This window comes from Aethalodelphis obliquidens, unplaced genomic scaffold, assembly GCF_003676395.1.
Source record: "Aethalodelphis obliquidens isolate GAN/ISIS:26980383/991018 unplaced genomic scaffold, ASM367639v1 scaffold9, whole genome shotgun sequence".
Lineage (NCBI taxonomy): Eukaryota > Metazoa > Chordata > Mammalia > Artiodactyla > Delphinidae > Aethalodelphis > Aethalodelphis obliquidens.
This window is the reverse complement of record NW_020837953.1, coordinates 40,282,298-40,306,840: the sequence shown is the minus strand read 5'-3', so window position 1 is coordinate 40,306,840 and position 24,543 is coordinate 40,282,298. Positions and strand designations below refer to the sequence as shown.

The 24,543-nt window shown below is 47.0% G+C and overlaps 1 protein-coding gene across 1 annotated transcript; it reads right to left on the bottom strand.

The window, feature by feature from the left end:
- Positions 1 to 1,144: 1,144 nt before the first annotated feature.
- LOC113622147 (spermatogenesis-associated protein 21) lies at positions 1,145 to 23,819 on the bottom strand. Its single transcript, XM_027110028.1, is given in 8 exon segments — positions 1,145 to 1,202; positions 1,719 to 1,893; positions 2,709 to 2,884; positions 16,135 to 16,248; positions 16,366 to 16,441; positions 18,674 to 18,811; positions 21,827 to 21,915; positions 22,313 to 23,819. Coding segments are annotated over 8 exon segments (1,539 nt in total). The 5' UTR covers positions 23,026 to 23,819.
- Between the last annotated feature and the right edge of the window lie 724 nt (positions 23,820 to 24,543).

Below are 24,543 nucleotides of genomic sequence, written 5' to 3'. Positions count from 1 at the left end.
CCCTTCTCCGCCCACTCAGTCAGGGTGCTCCCCACCTGCAGGCAGGAGGCAACACCCTATCTGCTACCATCAGCCCCTTCCAGAGCCCACTGCCTCACCCCACCCTGTCTAGCCCAGCCGTACCCTGCTCTGCCCAATCTGGGGATGCTCTGCTCAGGGATGGGCCGGCAGGGCTGCCCCAGCCTCCCTGGTAGGCAGAGACTCTGGAAACCTCTGGGGTCCTGTTTTCGGCCATGAGATCCCAGGGGTGCATATGGGCCCCTTGGGTATCTGAACAGAAGGGCATGGGAGGGAGGGCCGCACCCCTGCAGTCCTGCTCTGCTGGTCTAGCGGGTAGCTGCCCACCCTACCCCACCCCGCACCGCGGGCTCCTGAGTTGGCAGATTAAGCATTTTATAAATTGTATTTTAAATACATGTTTTAAACTTGTCAGAACCTTGTCCTCATTTCAGTTTCTGGCCTCCTAACCTCTTGCTGTGGCTGCTTCTTTAACCACTGGGAAGCTATCTCTGCTCAGTCCTAGGGAGGGGCTCTCGCTTTGAGTAATAGGCCTGGGGTGGTGTATGGATTGGGGCCACGGACCCACATGCTTAGGCTCCAAGGGAAGGGCACCCCTGGGTCCTGGCCCTCTGTTGGTGAGAGCATGGCTGAGGCCCCTCCTGCCCTTCCACAGGGTCTGTCCGTTTTAGGGGCCAGTGTCTTTCCCAGGTACTTCCATTATGTTCACCATTCCCTTCAAGCAAGTGGGAAAGAGAATTCCTGCCCTTATGGGACTCCTAGTCCAAGGCGTGGAGGCACCCATCTGAGAATAGTCCCAGCTCTGTGCTTTGAGAGTGCACAGGAGGTCAAGACTTTGAACCCAGGGCCACCTCTAGCAGGACTCCTGACCCTCGGCGGTGTTTTGAGGCGAGTCTTGCTTCAGGGGCTCCGAAGCCTGAGGGAGGCTGAGGCCCTCCGCTCTGAGAGCCGAGTGGAAGGGTGAAAACCTGGGGCCTTCCCTGGCACCAGGCACAGAGGCTGAGGTTCTTGTTGTTTATTGGCTTACCAGGCCACAAAAGCAAAATCCAGCAGCAGTCCCTGCCTGATGACCCCTCCGTCTGCAGGCCCTGATTGCTAAGCTGCCCAGAGTCAGGACTCCGCAGGGTCAGTGGGTTCGAGCCGGCACAGAACTGAGCCACTTTCGGCTGTCAGAGCTGGGTTCCCTAGGGAGAGAGGTGGAAGAGAAGGGTGGGAGGAAGTGAACCACCCCATGTGCCCAAGGGGAGAGGAGTCCTTCCCAGGGAGGTGATGGGGCCAGCAGTCGGGCTCAGAGGCCTGATTCCAAGTCCAGTGTTCTTTTATCCCAGGATGCCTGGAAGAGGACTGCTGCAGGGGAAGCTTCCCTCCACCCAGCTGCTAAGCCTGTTTCCTACTACTCCTAACATGGAATCAGACTCAGGCAAAGGACTTAAACCCCCTGCATGAGAAAGGCAGGTAGTGCTACCGAGTCCCGGGCACAGAAAGGCTTAAGTACCATGACTTAGGAACAATCTACCTGGGACACAGACTCTCAAAGGTTAGTTTCTTCCCCCTTCCATCCTTTCCCCTTTTTCCTCCCTGGAACAACAGTCTCTGAGGCATCTCTTGGAAGGATGGATTTCCCTTGGGTTAGGCCAGGGACTTCATAAGGAAGGAGGTGGATGGGCCTGGGCTGCAGTCCCTGCCCTCTGGGTACCCACCTGCTTCCTTGAGATCTAGTCTGGAAGAAGAGGCTACGGGTGTCAGGGCCCAGGCTTGTGGGGGTACACAGCTCCAGCATGTAGTGGCTGCCCTGCTTCCGGCGGACCGTATTGTCCAGCCTCGGGCAGAGCAGGATGCAAGGCACCTGGGCATAGGGGCTTTGCAGGTTGGCAGCTGGCAAAGGTGGAAGAGGCAGGAGAGGGGAATGTTTCAGAGCACGTCCAGTGCTGGGAGGCAGGCAGACCCATGTGAAATCCCAGCTTTGCCACATAACGACCTGGGTGGGTTTGGGCAAGTAACTTAACCTCTCTGAGCTTCTGCATAAGCTGGAGCTGATGGTGGTATCCGCCTCAGAGTTGATGATGAGGATTAAAGGGATAATATATGCAAAGCACTCAGCTAAATGCTGGGAACAGTGTAAGGGCTAATATGTGCTTAAAAAGGAGCACATGTCTTTGGGATGAGTCCTGGCAGAGTCTGATAGGCACACTCTAAAGACTCTAGAAAGCTTCTAGCCCATCACTTGGCACACAGTAGAAGTCTACTATTATGGGAAGGTAACCTTGCCCAGAGGAAAGAGCACAGGTTTTAGAGTCAGACCTGGGTATAATCTCCCCTTTCTGACACATGCTAGCTGTGGGACCTTGGGCAAGTTGCTTAAACTTCAGTTTTCTCATCGTGAATACGTGGGGTAAGTATGTGATTATGAGGATTAAATTCTAGCATGTCTGCAAAGGGCTTAGCATAGTGAGTGACCCCAGAGGGTGCTCAATAAATGATGAGGTGGGATTGCGAAGCACTCTTCCTTCGCAGTCCAGGCTCTTGGGACCAACCTGTGCTCAGGGCTAAGGCTCAGGGGAAAGGGTGTGCGGAAGGCTGGAGATGGGTGGTGATTATCAGCCAGCTGGCTGATGGCACACAGTTAAGCCCGAAGTGGGAAACCATGTCTCAGCTCCTGGGCCTGGCTGTGTGGCACCCAGGGCCCTCACCATAGTTCTGCTGCTTCAGCTGGCTCAGGATCCTGAGGGCTCTTCGTTCTGGGACTTCCAAGGTGTCTGCCTGCTGTGGGTTGTAGGGAAGCTGCTTCTGGGACTGCAGCCGGCCAATGGCCGGTTCCATCTCTCGGGCCTTACAGGTGCCTTCCTTCAGCTTCTTCTGGTAATAGCTGGGGAGGCAGTCCCACCCAGCCTTGCCCGGCCGTGTTTAATTCACTCTCCTCCTCCCTCACTCTTTCTGAGCCCCTGTTCTGTCTGGCCAGCTCAGGAGCAGGGCCACAAGAGATCTGGGTTTTAGTCCTGGCTCAACCATTAACTTCCTGTAACTGTGGGCGAGTCACTGCTCTGCTCTGGGTCTCGGTCACCCCTATAAAGTGGGGGGAAATGGTTATCTCTGCCAGTCATTGGAAGTCACTTGACTTCTCTAAGCAGATCAGTCAGCGTTTTTTATAGGGTTAAAAACAAAGATTAAATAACAAGACCCATTAAGCATTCAGCAAACTGACTCAAGGAAAGAGCTTGGTAAATGTTGCCCATGATTTCTATCACTGGTATTTTTACTTAGATGTGCAAGTGCTTTGTAAGCCAGCTGTGCAGTTAACTCCTCCTCATCTTCCAGATCGCAGTTTAAAGGCCATCTCTTCCAGAAAGTCCTCTCTCCTCCAATAGACGGGTTAGGCTCCCACTATAGGCCCCCTGACAACTTGTACTTAACCCTATCACAGGCCACTTAATACTCTTAACTCATCACTACTTGCCTTTTCCCCACTAGACTGCAGCACCATTCATTCATTCATTCAAATATTTATTGAGTGTTTACTGTATGCTGGCCACTCACCTAAATGCTTGGGAAAGAGCAGTGCAGGAGATATTCATATAAGGTCCTTGTGTCATCTCTCAGCCCCACCTCTTAGTCCAGCCACTGTCACAGCAACCACTTCTACGTGGGCCTCAAGCAGCTCTGCACAGGGACAACCTGGCCCAGTCTCACCTCAGATCTTACCTCTTGCTGCTTGCTCCAGAGCCTCTCTGACACATATGTGCCCCAGAAGTGCAGGGGAGTTAAACATCTGTGTGGGGCACCCTTGACAAAGGAACCAGCAGCTGAGGTATACAGGCTCCTGTCTCTTCCCCTGATGGTTCTGAACCACCATTCATAGTCTCCTCAGAAGATCCTGGGGATGGCTGACTCAGTAGCACATCATTGTATTGGCTTGTCCTCCTCCTGTGTTCATGTCCCTTCCCTCACTTCTGCTCCCTGGTGTCACTTTTTAAATCAACTACCTAGGCACATATCTAGTGGGAGAGTCGGACCATGAAGAAGTAAATAAATTATGGTACCATGTGGGGAGTGATGGGTGTTCTGAGAGAAAGTAAAAGCTGAGTAGGAGGTAGTGATGAGCTATTTTGTCCATAGGAGTCAGTGAAAGTCTCGAGGTGGTGGCATTTGAGCAAAATGAGGGGAGGAAGCAAGCTAAGTGGATATCGGGAAGAAGCCTCTTTCAGGCAGAGGGAATGGCTTGTGAAAAGGCCAGGAGGTGTGAAAGATCTTGGTGAGCTCTAAGAACAGAGAGGTGCTAGAGCTTGTGTGTGAGGGAGAAGGGGGTAGAAATGGGCAGCAGGATGGGAGGGCCAGACTACCTGAGACTTTGTAGGCAGTGATGAAGGCTAGGCATGCTACTCAGAGTGTTAGGAAGCCCTTAGGGCTTAAGCAGGTGGTTCTGCTAGGACCTTTGCCTATCCCTGAAGCCTGGAATTTTGGGTTTTAATGAACTTCACACAGAGAAAATAGAAAATGAATACCAGAGCCCTCAAATGGAGATTGGATCTAGACCCCTGTGTAAAATTAGAACCTGAAAAGACAGCATCCTGAGTAAAAAGATGGACTAGGAAATAACTTCACCCCACAGGGGCCAACAGGACATGAGCAGAGTGTGCGCAACTTTCTCAGTCGCAATTTTAAAGGAAATTGCTTGCTCTCTACTTCCTCTCCTTCCCCTTCTTACGGGCTTGAATTTAGATGTGTTGCTGGTAAATTGGCTTAGGATTGACCTAGGGAATGGTGGAAGAATAAGTGGGAAAGAAACGGGGTGCTTGAGCAACCTTGCCTTCCTGCCTGCTTCCTCCAAGCCATCAATATGAGAGAAATAAACTATATTGTTTGAACTGTAGTACATTGGGGTCTATTCCTTAATGAATACACTAATCTAGAATTCTGTACCTAGCTAAATTATTCAGTAAGTGTGATGGTAGAATAAACAATTTTGTAGACATACAAAATCTCAAAACTCATGCCTCCCATTCATCCTTTCTCAGGAAGGTACTGGAGGGCATGTTCTTCCAAAATGAGGGCATAAACCAAAAAGAAAAGGAAGATATACATACAGAAAATAAGAAATCTAACACAGGAGAAAGACAGAAGTTAAAGGAAGATGGTGAAGGGAGATCCCACAATGGCAGTGCAACTGCCATAGAGGACAACCAGTTTAGATTGGATCACTATAGCTTAAAAGACAGAAATTTCAAGGGCTGGCATTCCCATATCTGTCGCTGAATTACTCCCTTTCTGACCCCAAAAAGCTACTGGTGAAACATGCTCCCGTTATTATTTTTTTTAAGCAAATGAAACCAAGAAAGAGTAAGCAAATCAAGGAGAAGTAAGACATGTGACCCAGCAGACAGAATTCCAGTCAGGGGAAAGGAAGGAAGAACTCCTAGGATGACAACAGACTCCCAGGATGACGGCTCTGCAGCATGCCTAAGAAGCAATTAATCCAAAAATGAGAAAAATGGAATTATTTAGAAAATGCCTCCAAGAAAAAGAAGCTCTAGGAAGGTACAAGAATTGTCAGTGAGTACAAAGAAAAAAAAAAAAGGCAATTGTCAACTTTTAGGAAATGAAAAAATAAGAAAGGAAATGAAATCATTATATAAAAAATGCTCAGCTATGAATAATTGTGTAGCCATAATATTAGAAACCCCAAATATTTAGTAAAAAAATGATAATATATTTGAATGGGGAAGGAGGAGCTGAGGGGATAGTTGTATCAGACAGCTAAATTCTTACCATAACAAGAAGTCAGTAGATACAAGTCTAAAAATCATTAACCAAAATATTGTAGTACATCCATATTATGTAGAAGTAACTGCCAGAAATACTCAAGAAGAAAGAGAAAGCCTGGAGAGGGTGTGGAGAAAAGGGAACCCTGCTACGTTATTGGTGGGAATGTAAATTGGCACAAACCACTATGAAAGACAGTATGGAGGTTCTTTTAAAAACTAAAAATAGAGTTACCATATGATCTAGCAATCCCACTCCTGGGCATATATCTGGAAAAGCTGAAAATTCTAATTCAAAAAGATACATGCACTCCAATGTTCATAGCAGAACTATTTACAATAGCCAAGACACGGAAGCAACCCAAATGTCCATCAACAGATGACTGGATAAAGATGATAAAATATAAAATGGAATAAAAAAAGAATGAAATAATGCCTTTTGCAGCAACATGGATGGACCTAGAGATTATCATACTAAGTGAAGTCAGAGAAAAGACAAATATCATATGATATCACCTGTATGTGGAAAATAAAAAAATGATATAAATGAACTTATTTACAAAACAGAAATAAACTCACAGACATAGAAAACAAACTAATTGGTACCAAAGGGGTAAGTGGGGGGGTGATAAATTAGGACTTTGGGTTAAAATATACACACTACTATATAGAAAATAGATAAACAACAAGGACCTACTGTATAGCACAGGGAAATATATTCAATATCTTGTAATAACCTATAATGGAAAAGAATCTGAAAAAGAATATATGTATATATGTAACTGAATCACTTTGCTGTACACCTGAAGCATTGTAAATCAACTTCAATTAAACAAAACAAACAAACAAAAGAACCTCCCCACAAAGAAAATAAGGTCCAAGCGGCTTCACTGTAAGTTCTGTCAAACCTTTAGAGGAGACTGAATACCAAGATTTCATGAACTCTTTCAGGACATGAGAACACATAACTCATTTTATGATGCCAGCATTATACTAACAGGAACACTAGATATCACCCAAAAAGCAAGTTAACGACCAATATCTCCTTTGAACATAGGTGCCAAAATTCTTAACAAAATAGCAGGTTGAATCCAGTAATATATTAAAAGGATAATACATTACAACTAAGGGGAGTTTTGCCAAAGAATGCAGTTAGTTTACATTGAAAAATCAGTTTTATCTACTATATTAACAGAATGTAAGAGAAAAACCTTATAATCATCTCAAGATGCAGAAAAAGCATTTGACAAAATTCAACTCCCATTCATAATAAAAACTCTCAGCAAACTAGAAATAGAAAGGAACTTCCTCAACATGATAAAAGTATCTACGAAAATCCTGCAGCTAAAATCAAGCTTAATGGCGAAAGATTGATTGCTTCCCCCATGATCAGGAGCAAGGCAAAAATGTTTGCTGTCATCACTTTTGTTTTACTTAAGGTCTTAGCCAGTGCAATAAAACAAGCAAAAGGAATAAATGCTAATGGATTGGAAAGGAAGAAGTAAAGCTGTCTTTATTCACAGATGACATCATTGTGTGTGTAAAAATCTTAAGAAATCTATTATAAAAAGCTACCAGCACTAATAAGTGAATTTAGCAAGGTCATAGGATACAAGATCAATATACAACAATAAACTATACTTCTATAATACCAGCAATGAGCAATAGGAAAATGGAAACATCTACAACAGTATAAAATATGAAATACTTACGGATATATATATATATATTTTAAACTTCTTAACCGTGAACTCTCATGCTTTGCAGAGGTCTAAACTCTCAGCACCTTATCACTACTTACGGATATATTCAACAAAATATGTAAAAGATCTATATCTTGAAAACTATAAAATCCTGCTGAAATTAGAGACCTAAATAAGTGAAGAGTTACACCATGTTCATGGACTGAAAGACTTGTTATTATTAAGATGTCATTTCTCCCAAAATGAACATATAGATTCAATGCAATCCCAACAAAATACCAGCAGCCTCTTTTATAGAGATTGACAAACTGATTCTAAAATTTATATAGAAATGCAAAGGACCTAGAATAGACCAGGATCTAGAACTCTTTGAAAAAGAACAAGTTGGAGGACTTACTCTACCTGATTTGAATACTTACTATAAAGCTGTAGTAATCAAGACCTATGTGGTATTTGCAGAAATATAGACACAGGAAGAGAATAAAGAATCCAGAGGTAAACCCAAGTGTATATGGTTAATTAATTTGGAGGGGGGGACTTTCTATTTATAGTGTATTTTTTTTCTTAACTAAGGTTTTTTTTGATAGACTTTTTTAGATTCACAGAAAATTGAGTGGAAAGTACAGACAGTTCCCATTTACCCGCTGCCCTTCCCCCACACACACACCCACAGACTCCCCCATGATCAACATTCCCCACTAGAGTGGTACATTTGTTACAACTAATGAACTTACACTGACATATCATTATTACCATAAGGCCATAGTTTACCTTAGGATTCACTCATAGTGTTGTACATTGTATAACGTTGTGACAAATGTGAAATGACATGTATCTACCATTATGGCAATACAGAATAGTTCCATTGCTCTAAAAATCTGTGCTCCACTTCCCTCCCTCTCCCCTCACTCCAGTAAGCACTGATCTTTTTACTGTCTCCATTGTTTTGTCTTTTCCAGAATGTCACATAGTTGGAACTGTAAAGTATGTAGCCTTTTCAGATCAGTTTTTTTCACATAGCAGTATGCATTTAAGTTTCCTCTGTCTTTTCATGGTTTGATGGCTCTTATTAGTGCTGAATATTCCACTATGTAGGTGTAGCACAGTTAATTTTGTGTGGACTAAGTTTTCAGTTCTTTCGGGTAAATACCAAGGAGCACAATTGCTGGATCATATTGTAAGAGTTTGTTTAGTTTTGTAAGAAACCACCAAACTGGAACTTCACTGATGGTACAGTGGTTAAGAATCCGCCTGCCAGTGCAGGGGACATGGGTTCGATCCCTGGTCCGGGAAGATCCCACATGCCGCAGAGCAACTAAGCCTGTGCACCACAACTACTGAGCCTGTGCTCTGCCTGCATGCCACAACTACTGAAACCCACGCACCTAGAGCCCAAGCTCCACAACAAGAGAAGCCACCGCAATGAGAAGCCCGCACACTGCAACTAGAGAAAGCCCATGCGCAGCAACGAAGACCCAATGCAGACAAAAATAACTTAATTAATGAATTAAAAAAAAAAAAACCACCAAACCGTCTTCTAAAGTGGCTGTACCATTTTGCATTCCCACCAGAAATGAAACGAGTTCCTTTTTTAAAATAGATTTATTTTTTAAATTTATTTATTTTTGCTGCATTGGGTCTTGCATGTTTATTTATGCGCATATATATATGTATATATATAATATGTAAGTAATGTTTTTCTACTCCAGATGGTATTGATAAAAATTAACTTGTAAGAGAGCTGTATTTAATTGGCTTAAAGAAAGGGGAAAAAAAGCTTATGTAAATTAAGACTAGTCAAACAAGCATATGTTATCTCTACCAGATGTTTAACATTATAATGCTATGAATTCAACCTAAGAACAAAATGCACAATTAAAGTGCACTGTTTGATGTTTGTCAACCATGACAGTAAATTAAAAGTAAAAAAGAATGGAGAGAGCCATACGTTTAACTTTCTAGGTTCTTTGTCTCTGTGATTTCTTTTTTTCTTTTTTAATTTTGTCCGCGCTGTGCAGCTTGTGAGATGGTTCCTGGACCAGGAATTGAACCCAGGCCTCCACAGTGAAAGCGCCAAATCCTAACCACTAGGCCACCAGGGAACTCTTTGTGATTTCTGATACTTGCCTGATTTGTCCACAAAGAAACTAATATATATACACACGCACACTAATATATATATACACACACTAATATGTATATTAGTATATATTAGACCTGAATCACTTTGCTGTACACCTGAAACTAACACAGCATTGTAAATCAACTACACTTCAATAACAAAAAAAATTTTTACAGACAAATTAGTCTTACTTTGATTATCTGATAAAAATGGAACTGATTGTGGAGAGAAAAATTCTGTGTTTCAATAAAAGCTATAACACCCCTTTGTAGGTTGCTGAACAGTTAGTTCACTTTGAGCTTTTTGTCTTCTTTATAAACTGGCTCCTGCCACTTGTATTCACAAAGTGAATCAACATTTCTAGTTTCCCTCCACCCTCCTGACCTGGCATCACTGAAAACTAGGGCTGCCCTTTTCCCAATGCCCTGCAAGCTAAAGCAACTTAATATAAACGTCCATAAGAAAAAATCACTGCAGCAGATCATGTATAACAACCCTGTATGCCTGCTGCTGTTAGTTCACGGGAACACCCAGTGCCGTCACCAAAGACATTGAAACTGCAAGCCAGAAAATTCATCAGAGAGCCACCAGATAGCCTCACTCCACCTTTTTTTTTTCTTTTTTGGCCACTGTGTGGCATGCAGGATCCGAGTTCCCCAACCAGGGATCGAACCCGTGCCCCCTGCTGTGGAAGCGCAGAGTTTCAACCACTGGACTGCCAGGGAAGTCCCTCCACCATCTGAAGATGCTTTGAGACTGACATGTAAGAATCTCACAATTAACTGCCCTCTGGTCTCAGAAACTGAGTTTACAATTTATTCTAACCATTAACCTCTGTTTCTCTTTTTCCAAAGAAATGCCCCTCAGTAAATGCTTGCTAGCAGCTCACCATATAAAGGCCTAAGTTAGGCGGGTGCCCTACTCCCACCTATACCATTGCCTCCTAAAGTGAGCTCCGACTGTCACTGAACTGACCTGTTCTCAGGACTAAGAGACGGATCCAGGGAAATACAGGATCATGTGCTTAGATTTGTTCTTTCCTGCTTGTTCCAATCTGTGTTTTCCTCCCCCTTTCACAGATCTCTTTGCAACTTCTAACCCGACTTTTTCTCCACGGCCACCAACTCGGCTTTTAATAGATGAACCTTCTAGGGAAGTGCCAGATGGAGGGAAGGAAGGAGTTTAGGACATGCCGTCCCAATATGTGCCACTTCAGCATGTTGATTATTTTGAGTTAAAGGCACTTGAAAAACAGTAGATGCAAGAAGGGTCCACTGACTTTTTCTTTCTAAAAGCAGGAGACAAAATTCCCAGGTGAAAGCTGCCCTCCCTGAACCAGGAGGAAGAAACATTCTTATCACAAGAGAGGAAGAGGGAACTTCGCGGCGGTCCAGTGGTTAGGACTCTGTGCTTTCACTGCCGAGGGCCAGTGTATACGTGTGGTGCGGCCAAAGGAAAAAAAAGAGTCCAGGCCAAGAGAACTCTGTACAAACAGACATGGTTAAGATAACTCTTATCTTCCTAATTCTGCCCATATATATATATATATATATATATATATATATATATACACACACACACACATATATATATATATTTTTTAGACTGTGCTGGGTCTTCGTTGCTGCGCACGGGCTTTCTCTAGTTGCAGCGAGCGGGGGCTATGCCTCGTTGCAGTGCGCGGGCTTCTTATTGCGGTGGCTTCTCGTTGCACAGCACAGGCTCTGGGCGCACGGGCTTCAGTAGTTGTGGCACACAGGCTCAGTAGTTGTGGCTCGTGGGCTCTAGAGTGCAGGCTCAGTAGTTGTGGTGCACGGGCTTAGTTGCTCCGCAGCATGTGGGATCTTACGGGCCAGGGCTCGAACCCGTGTCCCCTGCATTGGCAGGCGGATTCTTAACCACTGCGTCACCAGGGAAGCCCCTGCCCATATGTTTTAGTTACTCTTCTACAGTTGCTACTCTTTTCGTCCTTGTATGCAAGCCCCTCGGGCTTCTCAGTTCTTTGGGTCTTCATTATTCTTGTCAGGGCTCCCATGTGCGTGTAAGTTAAACGTGTATGCTTTTCTCCTGTTGGTCTGTCTTACATCAGTCCCAGCTGGAAGCTCTAAGAGGGTAAAGGAAAATTTTACCTCCCCTACACACTAAATGTCATTTTTTACTTGAAAAAAGGACAAACTATGGTTATGCAGCCTTGCGTATTTTGGCAGGTATTTTCTCGAAAATGGATGAAGTTAGCCCATCCTTTCAAGGAAAAGAGCTGACAGCATTTGTTACCTATGACAAAATGAAAGCTTTCAAGTAAAAAATTAGAATTGGGGAAAGCAAATCTATTATCATGGGACTTCCCTGGTGGCCCAGTGGTTAAGACTCCGAGCTCCCCATGCAGGGGGCCCGGGTTCGATCCCTGGTCAGGGAACTCAGATCCCCACATACTGCAACTAAGCCCGAGTGCTCTAGAGCCCACACACTGCAACTAGAGAGCCCGCACACCGCCACGAAGAGCCTGAGTGCCCACGTGCCACAATGAAGACCCAGTGCAGCCAAAATAATATAAATAATAAATAAAATTTTAAAAATCCATTATAATAAGCATGTGTCATATGCATGTTCATACACAGAATAGTTTATAACAGTCAAATGAGTGAACTGAACTGTAGCCTCACACGACACTTCTAATATTTAAAAACGTTTGTGGCTTGTGGAATCTTAGTTTCCCAACCAAGGATCTAACTTGGGCCCCAGCAGTGAGAGCGCCAAGTCCTAACCACTGGACCGTCAGGGAATTCCCTAAAGACTTGTCTGACATTAGGGGTGATATTAATAATTATACATATAATATATGGAATAACTACAATGAAATGTGTCAACATTTAGAAGATACGCAATATGTTCTAAATGAACAATGCATGTTACAAAAGCCATTTATGGGAAAAGATCCATTTAAACTACAAAAACAATAGATTTTTTATTTAAAAGAGTACAACGAGGGTACTTCCCTGGCGGTGCAGTGAATAGGACTCCGTGCTCCCAATATAGGGGGCCCGGGTTCGATCCCTGGTCAGGGAACTAGATCCCACATGCATGCTGCAACTAAGAGTTCGCCTGCCACAACTAAGGAGCCCTGGAGCTGCAACTGAGGAGCCTGCCGGCCGCAACTAACACCCCACACAACCAAATAAATAAATATTTTTTTTAAAAAGTACAACGAACAGTTCACAGATATGGCATCAGATTCCATATTGCAACCAACTTTTAAGACACTACTGCTCGTCAAGTTTGGTGTACTATCAAAGAAAACTACCTCCATGATATATGGGATAATAAATGAAAAGGCTATTAAAATACTTTTTCCAATTACATATTTGTGTGAGGCCGGATTTCTTCATATACTTCAACCAAAACAACAGATTGAATGCAGAAGCATATAGGAAAATCCAGCCAACTTCTTTTATGTCAGACACTGAAGAGATTCTCAATATTGTAAAGCAATGCCATTCTTCTCATTAACTTTCTTGTTTGTTTGTTTTGGAAAATATCGTTATTTTTTCATGTAAAATGTTTTTTTTCTATTAACATGTAATGGGGTTATCTTTGTTAAATAAATTAATATTTTTTAGATCTCTCAGTTTTAAGTTCATATATAGAAAATATTGACAGTTTCCTAGATGAAAAAGTTTTAAAACTGCTGCTCTTGAGAAACTCTTGCCCAGGTATCCTGGAAACATATACAAAATTTTAACACTGTTTCTACCATGGCTGGAAACTGAACATAGACCTAATGTCCATCTGCAGAACAAATACATATATTATGATGTAGTCATACCAGATAATAGTATGTAGCAGTGAAAATGATAAATGATCTACAGCTATGCATAAGAACATGGATGAGTCACAAATACCTAACACTGAGAAGAAAAAGTAACAGAGGACTTATAGTATGAGTCCACTCCGATAGAGGTAAAAAAATATGGAAAGCTAAACAATAAGGTATTCAGGAATACAAACAAGTGTGAGTCAAAATTTAAAAGTGCCACTGCAGGGCTTCCCTGGTGGTGCAGTGGTTAAGAATCCGCCTGCCCATGCAGGGGACACGGGTTCAAGCCCTGGTCCGGGAAGATCCCACATGCCGTGGAGCAACTAAGCCCATGCGCCACAACTACTGAGCCTGTGCTCTAGGGCCTGTGTGCCACAACTACTGAGGCCACGTGCCATAGCTACTGAAGCCCGTGTGCCTAGAGCCCATGCTCCACAACAAGAGAAGCCACTGCCATGAGAAGCCCGCACACAGCAACGAAGAGGAGCTCCCATTCGCCACAACTAGAGAAAGCCCGCGCGCAGCAACGAAGACCCAACGCAGCCAAAATAAGTAAATGAAATTTTTTTTTTAAAAAGTGCCACTGCATATCCACCAGACTGAAACTAGCAAGACTGACAGTATAGATATGCACAAGATGTGGAGCAACTGGAACTCTCGTACGTTGTTGATGTGAGTGTAAAATGATAGAATCACTTAGATAAAAAAGTCTGGCAGTTTCTTGTAAGTAAAATACACCTATCCTGTGACCCAGCAATTCCATTTCTGGGTACTTACCCAAGTAACAAAATATATGTCCACACAAAGACTTGTACAAAAATGTTAATAGCGGCTTTACTCATTATAACCCAAAACTAAAAACAGCTCAGAAATCTACCAATGAAAGGATGGATGAATGAACTGTGGTATATTCATCCAATGGGATACAGTAATAAGGAGGAGTGAGCTGTTGCTGCCCACAGCAACATGGATGAATCTCAAAAGCATTATGCTGAGTGAAAGAAGCTAGACACTAATGACTATATACGGTTTGTTTCCATTTATATGAAGTTGTCAGGCAAAACCACTCTGTAATGGAAAAAAAAAATTAGAAGAGTGATTGCCTCTGGATGGCGGGGGCAGTTCAGGGACCAACTGGTAAGGGTCATGAGGGCACTTTCTGGAATGATGGTAAAGTTCTGTATATCTTGAAAGGGGTTCAGGTTGCTGGGGTGTGGGCATGTGTTGAGACTCATTCAATGATACACTTAAGATCTGTGCATTTCAATGAATGTACATTATACCTCACAATATGCAGCGGGGGGGAAGCTCTATTCAAATATTGATTATTAGCTAATGCCATGTATGCTGAAGTATTTAGAGGGAAATAACTATCATTTACTTTGAAATGAGTAAAAATATAGATCGATGAACAGATGGATAGAAGCATGGCAAAAGAAGTATGGCAAAATGGCAACAGTAGAATCTAGGTGGTGGGTATATAAATGTTCACTGTAAAATTCTTTTAACTTTGCCGTATGTGTGAAATTTTCAATGAACGATAAGGGAAAAAATAAGCAGTGAAATTTTAAAACAAAAAGCAAAGGAATAAGGGTTGGTTCTTGTTAGGGAGAAAGTACTTTGTGATTGGGGTAGGGCACACACGGGCTTCAAGATTACTGGAATTTTTATATATATATATATATTTTTTTTTTTTTTTTTTTTTTTTTCTGGTACGCGGGCCTCTCCCGTTGCGGAGCACAGGCTCCGGACGCGCAGGCTCAGCGGCCATGGCTCACGGGCCCAGCCGCTCTGCGGCACGTGGGATCCTCCCAGACCGGGGCACGAACCCGTGTCCCCTGAATCGGCAGGCGGACTCTCAACCACTGCGCCACCAGGGAACCCCTGTTTTTAAACTGGAGAAATTGATACCTGGCAATTTGTTTTATTGCTTTTAAAATCATACATTTGTCGTCTTCAGACTTATATATGTTTAGTGATTTATAGATGCCGGGAGGAAGAAAGATCTCTTGTCTTTGGGGTTTGCTAAGTTGGTATTAGTGGAACAGCCTGCAATCATTGCCCCTCCTCCGGCCCCTGCCGAAAAAGCCTGGTCTGTGGCAGGAAAAAATGATCCAACTTTCTGAGCGATAGGGACAAGCTTCTGTGTGCTGCAGGAGAGACCAGGTGGGCCGTTCTGCCTTGACCCTCTGCTTCGAGCCCTCGAATGTTCGTGTTGTTTTTGTACACAGCCGTCTCTTCCTCAGGTGAACCACTAACCACCCACCAGCCCACTCTGGCAACACGGGGAGGCTTCCACCTCGTGTTCTCTAGCCCTAGACAGGCCCTATCACATTCCCTTTCTGGGACTGCTGTATGAGTACTGCAAGAAGGTATTCCTCTTGCTGCTGAGGTTGCAAGACAAGGAGGGTATGCGTAGAGTAGAGGCTGCCGGTTGCCATCCTTCCCACTGTGGGAAGAGGCTCGCTGAGCTTGAAGCTAATGCAGAGATGAGCGGGAGAGATAAAGCCTGAATGGTATCATCTGGTCTCCTAGATCCAGCCATTCCTGAGGCCCTGAGCAGTGATGTGAGCCAATACATTCCCCTGTTGTATAAGCCAGTTTTATGTGGGTTTCACTGGCAACTAATAGTCCTAATTATCAAAAGTCCTCAGCTGCCAAAACGCTAGGTGCCATTTCCGTGTCCGCAGCCCTCCACTCCCAACAGCCAGTCCTACTCACCTGGTGATCTCCTCTAAGGCTGCCTCAGGTAAGGCCAGCATCTCCACCAGCAGGGACAGGATCTCAAAGAGCAGAGTGCGGGGGTTTGGGGGAGCCATGTCCGTCAGGCCTTCTCTTCTGGGGACGTGGGATGGTGGCTGCTGTTACCACTTAACAGCCCTGGAGGCCTAAGAGCCCCAGCAGCCACCTGGCCCCTCCACCCAGCTCTGAGTGCCCTGGGCTCACCCCTGCTCACCCACAGAGCAGAAGAAGCTCTTGGTGTCTGTCATCACGGCCAAGAAGTCTTTGAAGTTCACGTGGCCGTCTCCTGTGGAGGCCAGAAGAATACAGTGTGGCCAGGGGCCTTTCAGAGCAGGCTCGGGCGTTGCGACCCAGGCACGGTTATTAGCATTTACTCATTGGGTTTGATGATAAAAGTAACGCATATTCAATGCGGAGAGCGTGGTGCACACAGGAAAGTAGAAGGTGAAAATTAAAATCTCCTGGGTTAGAAGCTCCCAGAAGTTCCTGGAAGCAGCAGACTGGGTTCATGTCATAGATATACCACTTACTATCTTTGTGACCTTGGCAAAGTCTCTTAACCCCACTAAGCCCTAGTTTTCTCATGTATAGGGTGAGGATGACCTTAACACCTTTCTCATGGGAGAGAAATTGAGGCAACGTGCTCAGAATAGGGCTATGCATATAATACACGCTCATTAAACATCAGCAACTCTTATTACAGTGTGCTAGTCTCTGCATGAGAACATATTTGTACCTACAGTTTTCCCACTTTGGCCTTCAAAGTCCTGCTAGACCTGCCCGTTACCTGTCTCCAGCCTCACCTGCTACCAAACTCCCCAGCGCTAACCTGCTCTCCCTCCAGGGGCCACATTCTTCCTTGTTGCGGGCCTTTGTGCACGCTGCTTCCTCTTCCTAGACTTCTCTCCACCACCCTCCAACTCTTTTTGTTTGTTTGTTTGCTTGTTCTTGTTTGTCTGTTGTGGCCCTGCAGGATCTTAGTTCCCCAACCAGGGATTGAACCGGGCCCCGGCAGTGAAAACGCAGAGTGAGAAACGCGGAGTCCTAACCACTGGACTGCCAAGGAATTCCCTCCAACTCTCTCACTTAATGCTCCCCCTTGACCATCACTTCCTTAGGGAAGTCAGACCAGTGCAGGTCAGACCCCCTGTTGGACACTGTCATAGAACCCTTGTACTTGAACCACACACTCATAAGATCTGGGATTTAACTGAAGCTCTGGGAGACAGGAACTGGCTGTTTTGTTCTGCACTGTGTCTTCAGGGCTTAAGACAGAGAGGTGCTTGGCAAATGTTCTCTGAACTACTTGACAAATTGATGAGTGGTCTTTAATTCTTAAAGCCACCCTTGTGGGGGGGTGGGGGGGAGGAGGTGGGGGGGGTCGCCTAATACTCTTATCCCCATGTCACAGATGAGGCCTGAGGCATAGACAAAAGTAGGCAGTTGCCTGGGGTCATGTAGGGGCCGAGCTGAGGTCCATTCTTAGCTTGTGTCTGAGGATTCACGCTCAGGCAGTGATGGAGGAAGCAGAGCTGACACTCAGAGGTCAGGAGCCCAGGCCCCCTACGGCTCCGCTGTGTTCCCTGCATCTAGCCAACCAAACCACATGTGATGCTTCTCACCCTGTGCCCTATTCCCTTTGTCCAGGTTATTTCTGCCACCAGCAATGCCCTTCTTCCTTCCCCTCTCCCTGCCTAACTCCTGCTTCATCTTTCACAATTTGGCTCAGGCATCACCTCCTCCAGGAAGCCTTCCTTCCTGATCCCTTCCTCCAAGCCACCTTAAGCGCTGCTTCCTTTAGCAACTCTTCCTTCTGTGTCATTGACTGTGTGAGCACCTCGAGGGCAGGTCTCATAGGTCTTACACATGTCTTTATTCCCCGTGCCCAGCACAGGAATGGACATACAGTAGGCAGTTAATAAATATTTAGTGAATGAATAGTACCAGCAGTTAATGTCTCCCGGATGCATGCTCTGCACCAAGTGTTGTGCTCCATGCTTTGCCTGGATTATCTCATTTAATTATTTTAACAGCCCAGTGAGATGGGTATTGCTGTAAGCCCCATTTTACAGGTGGGGAAACGGAGACTTGGTGAACTTCAGTGATTTGTCCAAGGTCAAACAGCTGGTAAAATGAGTGACCAAGTCATGGAGGAATGTCCAATGAAGCACACATAAAGCTCTGGAAGGAGTGATCTCAGAGATCACCTACATCTTAGGTCATGAAATAAGTCTTGGTCATCCCTGGGTCCCCAGAACCTGGCACTGAGTAGGTACTCAGGGAGCCCTAACTTTGGGGCCAGGACAAGCTACATCATTTGTGGGGCCCAGTTCAAAATGAAAATGCAGAATAGGGCCCCTCTTTCAAAGATTATCAAGAATTTCTAGACTGTAACAGCAGAGCATTAAACCAAAGTTAAGACCCTGTACGCGCAGAGCCCTGTGTGACTGCACAGGTCTTATGCTGCCCATGAACCTGACCCTGCCTGGGGTTCAGGATGAAGCCTCCTCCAACTCACCATCGATATCAGCACTCCTCAGGGCATCCTCCACCTGGCCCGGCGTCAGGGACATGCCCACGAGGAGCAGGATGTTCTCCAGGCTCTGTGCATCCACCTCGCCATGACCACTGAAGATCTCAAAGTAGCTGCGGAAGGCTGGGGTGGGCAGTGGGGTTGTTTTTACCATTCATCCCATCTGCTCCAACCACCACCTGTCCAGCCTTCTTTATCACCATGGCTGGGTAGAAGGACAAACTTAACGAAGAGTGAAAGTGGAGGGGTGTGGGCCCATTGACTCACTTCACTGTCTAGTACAAGGTCAGACCAAGGGCTCAGCTGGTGTGGCAAAAGCTCAGCTAGTTAGCTGCCTTCACCTGGCACCAGAACATGCCCACTTTAGGGCACCCTGCTCTGTGCCAGGCACTGTGCTAAGCTCTTTATAGCCGTGTTCTCATTTAATCCTTACAACAGCCTGGTAAGAGTAGAATGCTTATTCCCTTGTAAAGATGGGGAAACTGAGGCTCAGAGGTTAGAGGACCAGATAGATCTTTCTGACTCTGAGTCTGTGCCTTGGCCTTGGGGCTCTGCAGTTACTTATCTGGATAGACATAGCCTCTAAGACAGCTCCGTTTGTCTGGACCGGAGCAGAGGACCAGGAAAAATGCTGAGAAAGTCCCAGAACAGCACCACTTGATAGAAAAGTCGTGTCCTGGTCATAACATGTGTGGTGTCTGGTTTCACAGCCCACAGCAAAATCCAGGTTAGAATCAACAGACCTAGTGATAAGACTGGCTCTGCCATTTACTAAGAAGCTGGGTTGCTGTTACGAGCTAAACTGTGCCTGCCGCCTAAACTCATGTGTTGAAACCCTAATACCACCCCACCCCCATACCTTAGAATGTGATGATGTTTGGAGATAGGGCCTTTAAAGAGGTGATTAAGTTAAAATGAGGCCACTGGGGTGGCCCCTAGTCCAACCTAACTGGTGTCCTTAAGAGGAAACTTGGGCACACGAGAGACACCAGGGATGCATGTGCACAGAGGAAAGACCATGTGAGGATACAGGGAGAAGGCAGACGTCTGCAAGCCAAGGAGAGAGGCCTCAGAAGAAACCAAACATACCAACACCCTGATCTTGGACTTCTAGCCTCCAGAACTATGAGAAAATAAATTTTAAGCCACTCAGTTTGCGGTACTTCATTATGGCAGCCTGAGCAAGCTAATATAGTTGCCATGGGCAAGTCACTGTGCTTCTCTGAGCCTCAATTTTCTTATCTGTAAGATGGACAGAACAACAGTACACCCTCCCAGAGAGGTTGTATTAATTCATTGCTTGGCACATCGTAGACTAAGTCTCTGATGAACAGAACTGAAATGTGGGGAAGAGGTAGGGCTGGGATTAGGGTTGGACTAAGTGGTGAGCTGCCACAGGCAGGCACGCTGAAGAAGGAAAACTGAACAGCTCTCAAAAGTGGTAAGATCATCCCAAATGCAGTGTGGTTTGGACCATCAGAGCAGGTAGCCAGCTCTTTCCTCACCAGGCAGGGCTGAGCCTTGGGGAGAATGCTGAGTCTCTAAGCCAAAGTGGCACATTGTCCATGAACTCAGCTCAAGAAGATGGGCAGTGGGCGCTGGACCTAGAAAAGCCCCTCTAAAAATGACTAGAGACTTTTAATGCTAAAAGGAGTGAACTTCAAAGATGGGGTCCTAGGGAGCCAGAGAGTGCACTCAGGGAAGGCAGAAGAAGGGGCCGCTCTGGCCCTGCCTGGGGCCCAGACTTTGGGGAAGAGCGGAGGGTGGAAGGAGGGCACACACCTCCTCATCCAGGGCAAGAGCCGGGTGTGGCTGGGTTGGCAGTGGATGTGGACGGCTGATTAGGCCACCTCCAGAGCCCAGAGGAAGCAGCAATCACTCCTCAAAGCGCAGGTAAGTGGAATCACGGGGCCCAACCCCAAGGACGTTGGGGAGCAAAGGGCACAGTGCCTCGCCCAGGGTGCATGTTCAGAACTTTTAAATTTTTTGGTGGAGGTGGGATGCAGTGGAAAATGGGGACCTGTGTGTAACTGAGCAGGACCCTATGGGGCCTTCCTGGGACAGACCCCACACACACACCTCCCATGTCCTCTGCCTGCCTCTTCTTGTTTGTAGAAAAACTTTAGCCTCCTAGGCTTTCCCCAAGTTCCAAAGAATGGATTTAATCAGAGAAGTGAGAAAATGCAGAAAGAAAGGAAAACAGTCAAACAAGACAAACTAATAATAGTTCAGACATTAAACAAAGTTAAACAAAACAATAATAGTTCAGACATTAAACAAAGTCAAGGACATTTAGTTCCTCCTCAAGGGCTATAGATAATATTCTGAGCCATGTCCTTTGAGCTGTTTTGCAGATACTGAAACCCCTACCAAGTGGAAGAAGTTAACTGTGTGCTGACCATGAGCACGTAGACCCGAGACCGGTTGAAACCAGGTTGATAATGTCAACTCTCGATTACCTCACCACCAACCAATCAGAAGAATGTCCGTGAGCTGATCACACACCCCACAACCCTGTCTCTCACCCTCTCTTTAAACACCTTTCCCTGAAAGCCATCAGGGAGTTTAGGCCTTTTAAGCGCTAGCTGCCTGGACTCCTTGCTTGGAGCCTGCAATAAACGCTGCCCTTTCCTTCACCACAACCCGGTGTCAGTAGATTGACTTTACTGTGTGTGGGCAAGCAGACCCCAGTTTGGTTCAGTAACATGTCCAGGGCGGGTGGTCTTGTTAGATGGTGAGGGATGGTCTAGGACAGGTGGAGGCTCTACAGCCCTGCGTCCCATCCAGGTGGCCTCTGCAGAGGACCAGTAGCACGGGCTTGGGTTGGGGTAGGCACAAACGTCTCCAGAAGCGAAAGAGCTTTGCAAGGCTTGCTCCATTCATTCAGACAGGTGGCTCTGGAACAGAGAAGAGAACTGGACCCCAGGTGAGAGGACCCAGCAGGATTGTGCTCCCCGACTCCGTGGTGTGTGAGAGTTTGGGTCAGCCTCCTACCCCACTAGCCAAGTGCAGGGCTGGGGTAGGTACCAGGGCAGCAGCACGATCAACAACCCTGTCCCCCACCCCGGGCTCATAAACCCAAGGACTGAGCATTCTGCCTGCCCCGCAAGGGGCTCCCCTGGCCAGGCCCACCCTCACCTTCCTCTTGCTTCAGTGTGAGGTGCTCTTCCGACCTCTCCTCCCAGATCTGACACACCTTCAAGAGGCAGTGTTCTTCCAGCTCCTGCCTGCAGAGGACAGAGCCCGGGCAAAGGGCACACATTCAGCCACCCACCCCGGCCCTGCACCAAAAGCTGGGGGCGGGTGATGGGGAGCCGAGGCAGAGGGGGTCATGGGAGGAACCCCGGGGGAGGCTTTAAGAGGTCAGGAGAGTCTACGAGTGACCCAGAGGAGGAGCAAGGCAGAGGTATGGGGAGTCTAAAGGGGGTTAGAGAGAAAAAGGGGCCTAGATATGAAAGATCAAGAGCTGGGAAAGACAGGAGACAGAAGTGAGGGGAAATGGAGCGGGGACACATGGGAGGGAACAGACAGGTGCAGTGACAGGGACAAGAATCTGGAAGAGAGTAGCCAGGGGCCCTGGGACCAGGCCCTGATCCCAGACACCCTTTCTGGGGTGGCTCCTACCGTGCCTTGGGGTAGTTCAGGCTCCTCTCCCCGCTGTGGTGCAAAAGTTCTGTCCTTCTCCAGCCCAGGTCTGATGCAGGGGCCGGCAGGACTGTGATGCGCACTGAAGCTGGGGCTCCCATGGGGGCAGGAAGTGGCCCAGGGGCTGGCGGTCGGGCCCAGCATGGGGCCATGGCAGGAGCTGAGGCAGGACTCTGAGGCAGGGTCAGAGGCAGGGTTGGGGCTGAGTTGCCAACCGGGACAGAGACAGGCACGGGGGCCAGGGTCCTGGGGGACTTCCGGCTTGGCAGCGCACGGGCCTTGGTGACCCTCCAAAGCGTGGCCTTCTCCTCTTACACCTCCAACAAGCACTTCATGAAGCCCGGCCGGGGGTTGCCAAGGTCCTGGGCCCCCGTGGCCCCCGCGGGATCCTGAGGCTGCTTCTGGGTATGGTCCATCTCCCTCCTCTCTCCGATGCCCCTCGCCTCCTGGGGACAGGACCGGGGAGGGGATTTGGGAGGCCTCCGGCCAGCCAGATTGTCCCACAAAACTTCTCCCAGCCACCCACTCTGCAGCGGATCCTCACCCTGCCCCTCCCTCTCTGGGCCCCTGGGGAGGCCCACCTCTCTCCTGCAACCTACTAGGCTCCCGCCCCATGTCCTCCCCCACCCCTGACCTGGGCTCTGCCCGCTCCTGGCTCTCTGAGCTGTGGTCTTGAGCGAGTTACTCCCCATCTCACCACTTGTTTATTTGCTTCACTGCAATCAACACAATTTGCAATGGCCCTGTCCGTGCCTGTTGTTTGCCTGCCTGACCAGAAGTAAGTTTCCAGAGGGCAGGACCTCGTCTGCCTCTTTTATCCATATTGACCCAGCAGCCAGCTTGTGGTAGGCGCTCGATAAATTCCCACTCATTCATTCAGCAAATGCAGCACCTCCTGCATCCGTCCCATTAGAGGGATGAGCTGTCCCCTGCCCACCTCCAACCAGGCCACGCCACGCAGGCTCCAGCCCAGCCCTTTCTCTGGTTCAAAGATGTAGCTCTCAAAAAAAAAAAAAAAAAGATGCAGCTCTCACCACACACCCGCTCTTCCTAAAGTATCAGCACTACCCTCTCCGCCAGATTATTCCCATCAGCATGGAAACATGCTGTATTATCTTCCCTCTTTAAAAGAAAAAACTCTCCCCGACAGTACAAAGCCTTCCAACTACCATCCCAGTTCTCTGCTCTTCCTTTAGAGCAAAATTCCTTGAAAGATTTGGCTGTACTCCATCTCCACTTTCCTCCTATCTCCAGTCCGGCTTCTGCCACCACGCCCCAACCAGACCCTTGCAAGGCGGTGGTCAGATCTCTGCCCTCCTCAGAGCCTACCACTGACTGGTGATAGACCCAGATGACCACTCCATCCCTCTGGAAACGCCTTCTTCTCCAGACTCCCGCTCTCTCACCAGCTGGCTCCCTCCCTGAGTATTCGGCAGCCTCCTTCGCTGGCTATTCCTTGCTCTTGCTCCATTTTTTTAAAATTAATTAATTTATTTATTAATTTTTGGCTGCGTTGGGTCTTCGTCGCTGCACGTGGGCTTTGTCTAGTTGAGGCGAGCGGGGTCTACTCTTCGTTGCCATGCACAGCCTTCTCATTGCGGTGGCTTCTCTTATTGCGGAGCACAGGCTCTAGGCGCACGGGCTTCAGTAGTTGTGGCGCATGGGCTTCAGTAGTCGTGGCTCGCGGGCTCTAGGGCACAGGCTCAGTAGTTGTGGCGCATGGGCTTAGTGGCTCCGCAGCATGTGGGATCTTCCCGGACCAGGGCTTGAACCTGTGTCCCCTGCATTGGCAGGCAGATTCTTAACCACTGCACCACCAGGGAAGTCCCTCCATTTCTAAATGTGGTAGAGACCCAGTGACTTGTCCTCAGATGCCTTCCTGCTCTATATTCACTCTCCTAGATGTTATCCCCATTTTTTTCACATTTACATCTCCCATCCTGACTTCTCTATCCTTCCTAACTCCAGACGTCCTCCTGGCATTTCTTTTTTTTTTTTTTTTTTTTTTTTGCTTTACGCGGGCCTCTCACCGCTGTGGCCTCTCCCGCTGCGGAGCACAGGCTCCGGACGCGCAGGCTCAGCGGCCATGGCTCACGGGCCCAGCCGCTCTGCGGCACGTGGGATCATCCCGGACCGGGGCACGAACCTGCGTCCCCTGCATCGGCAGGCGGACTCTCAACCACTGCGCCACCAGGGAAGCCCTGGCATTT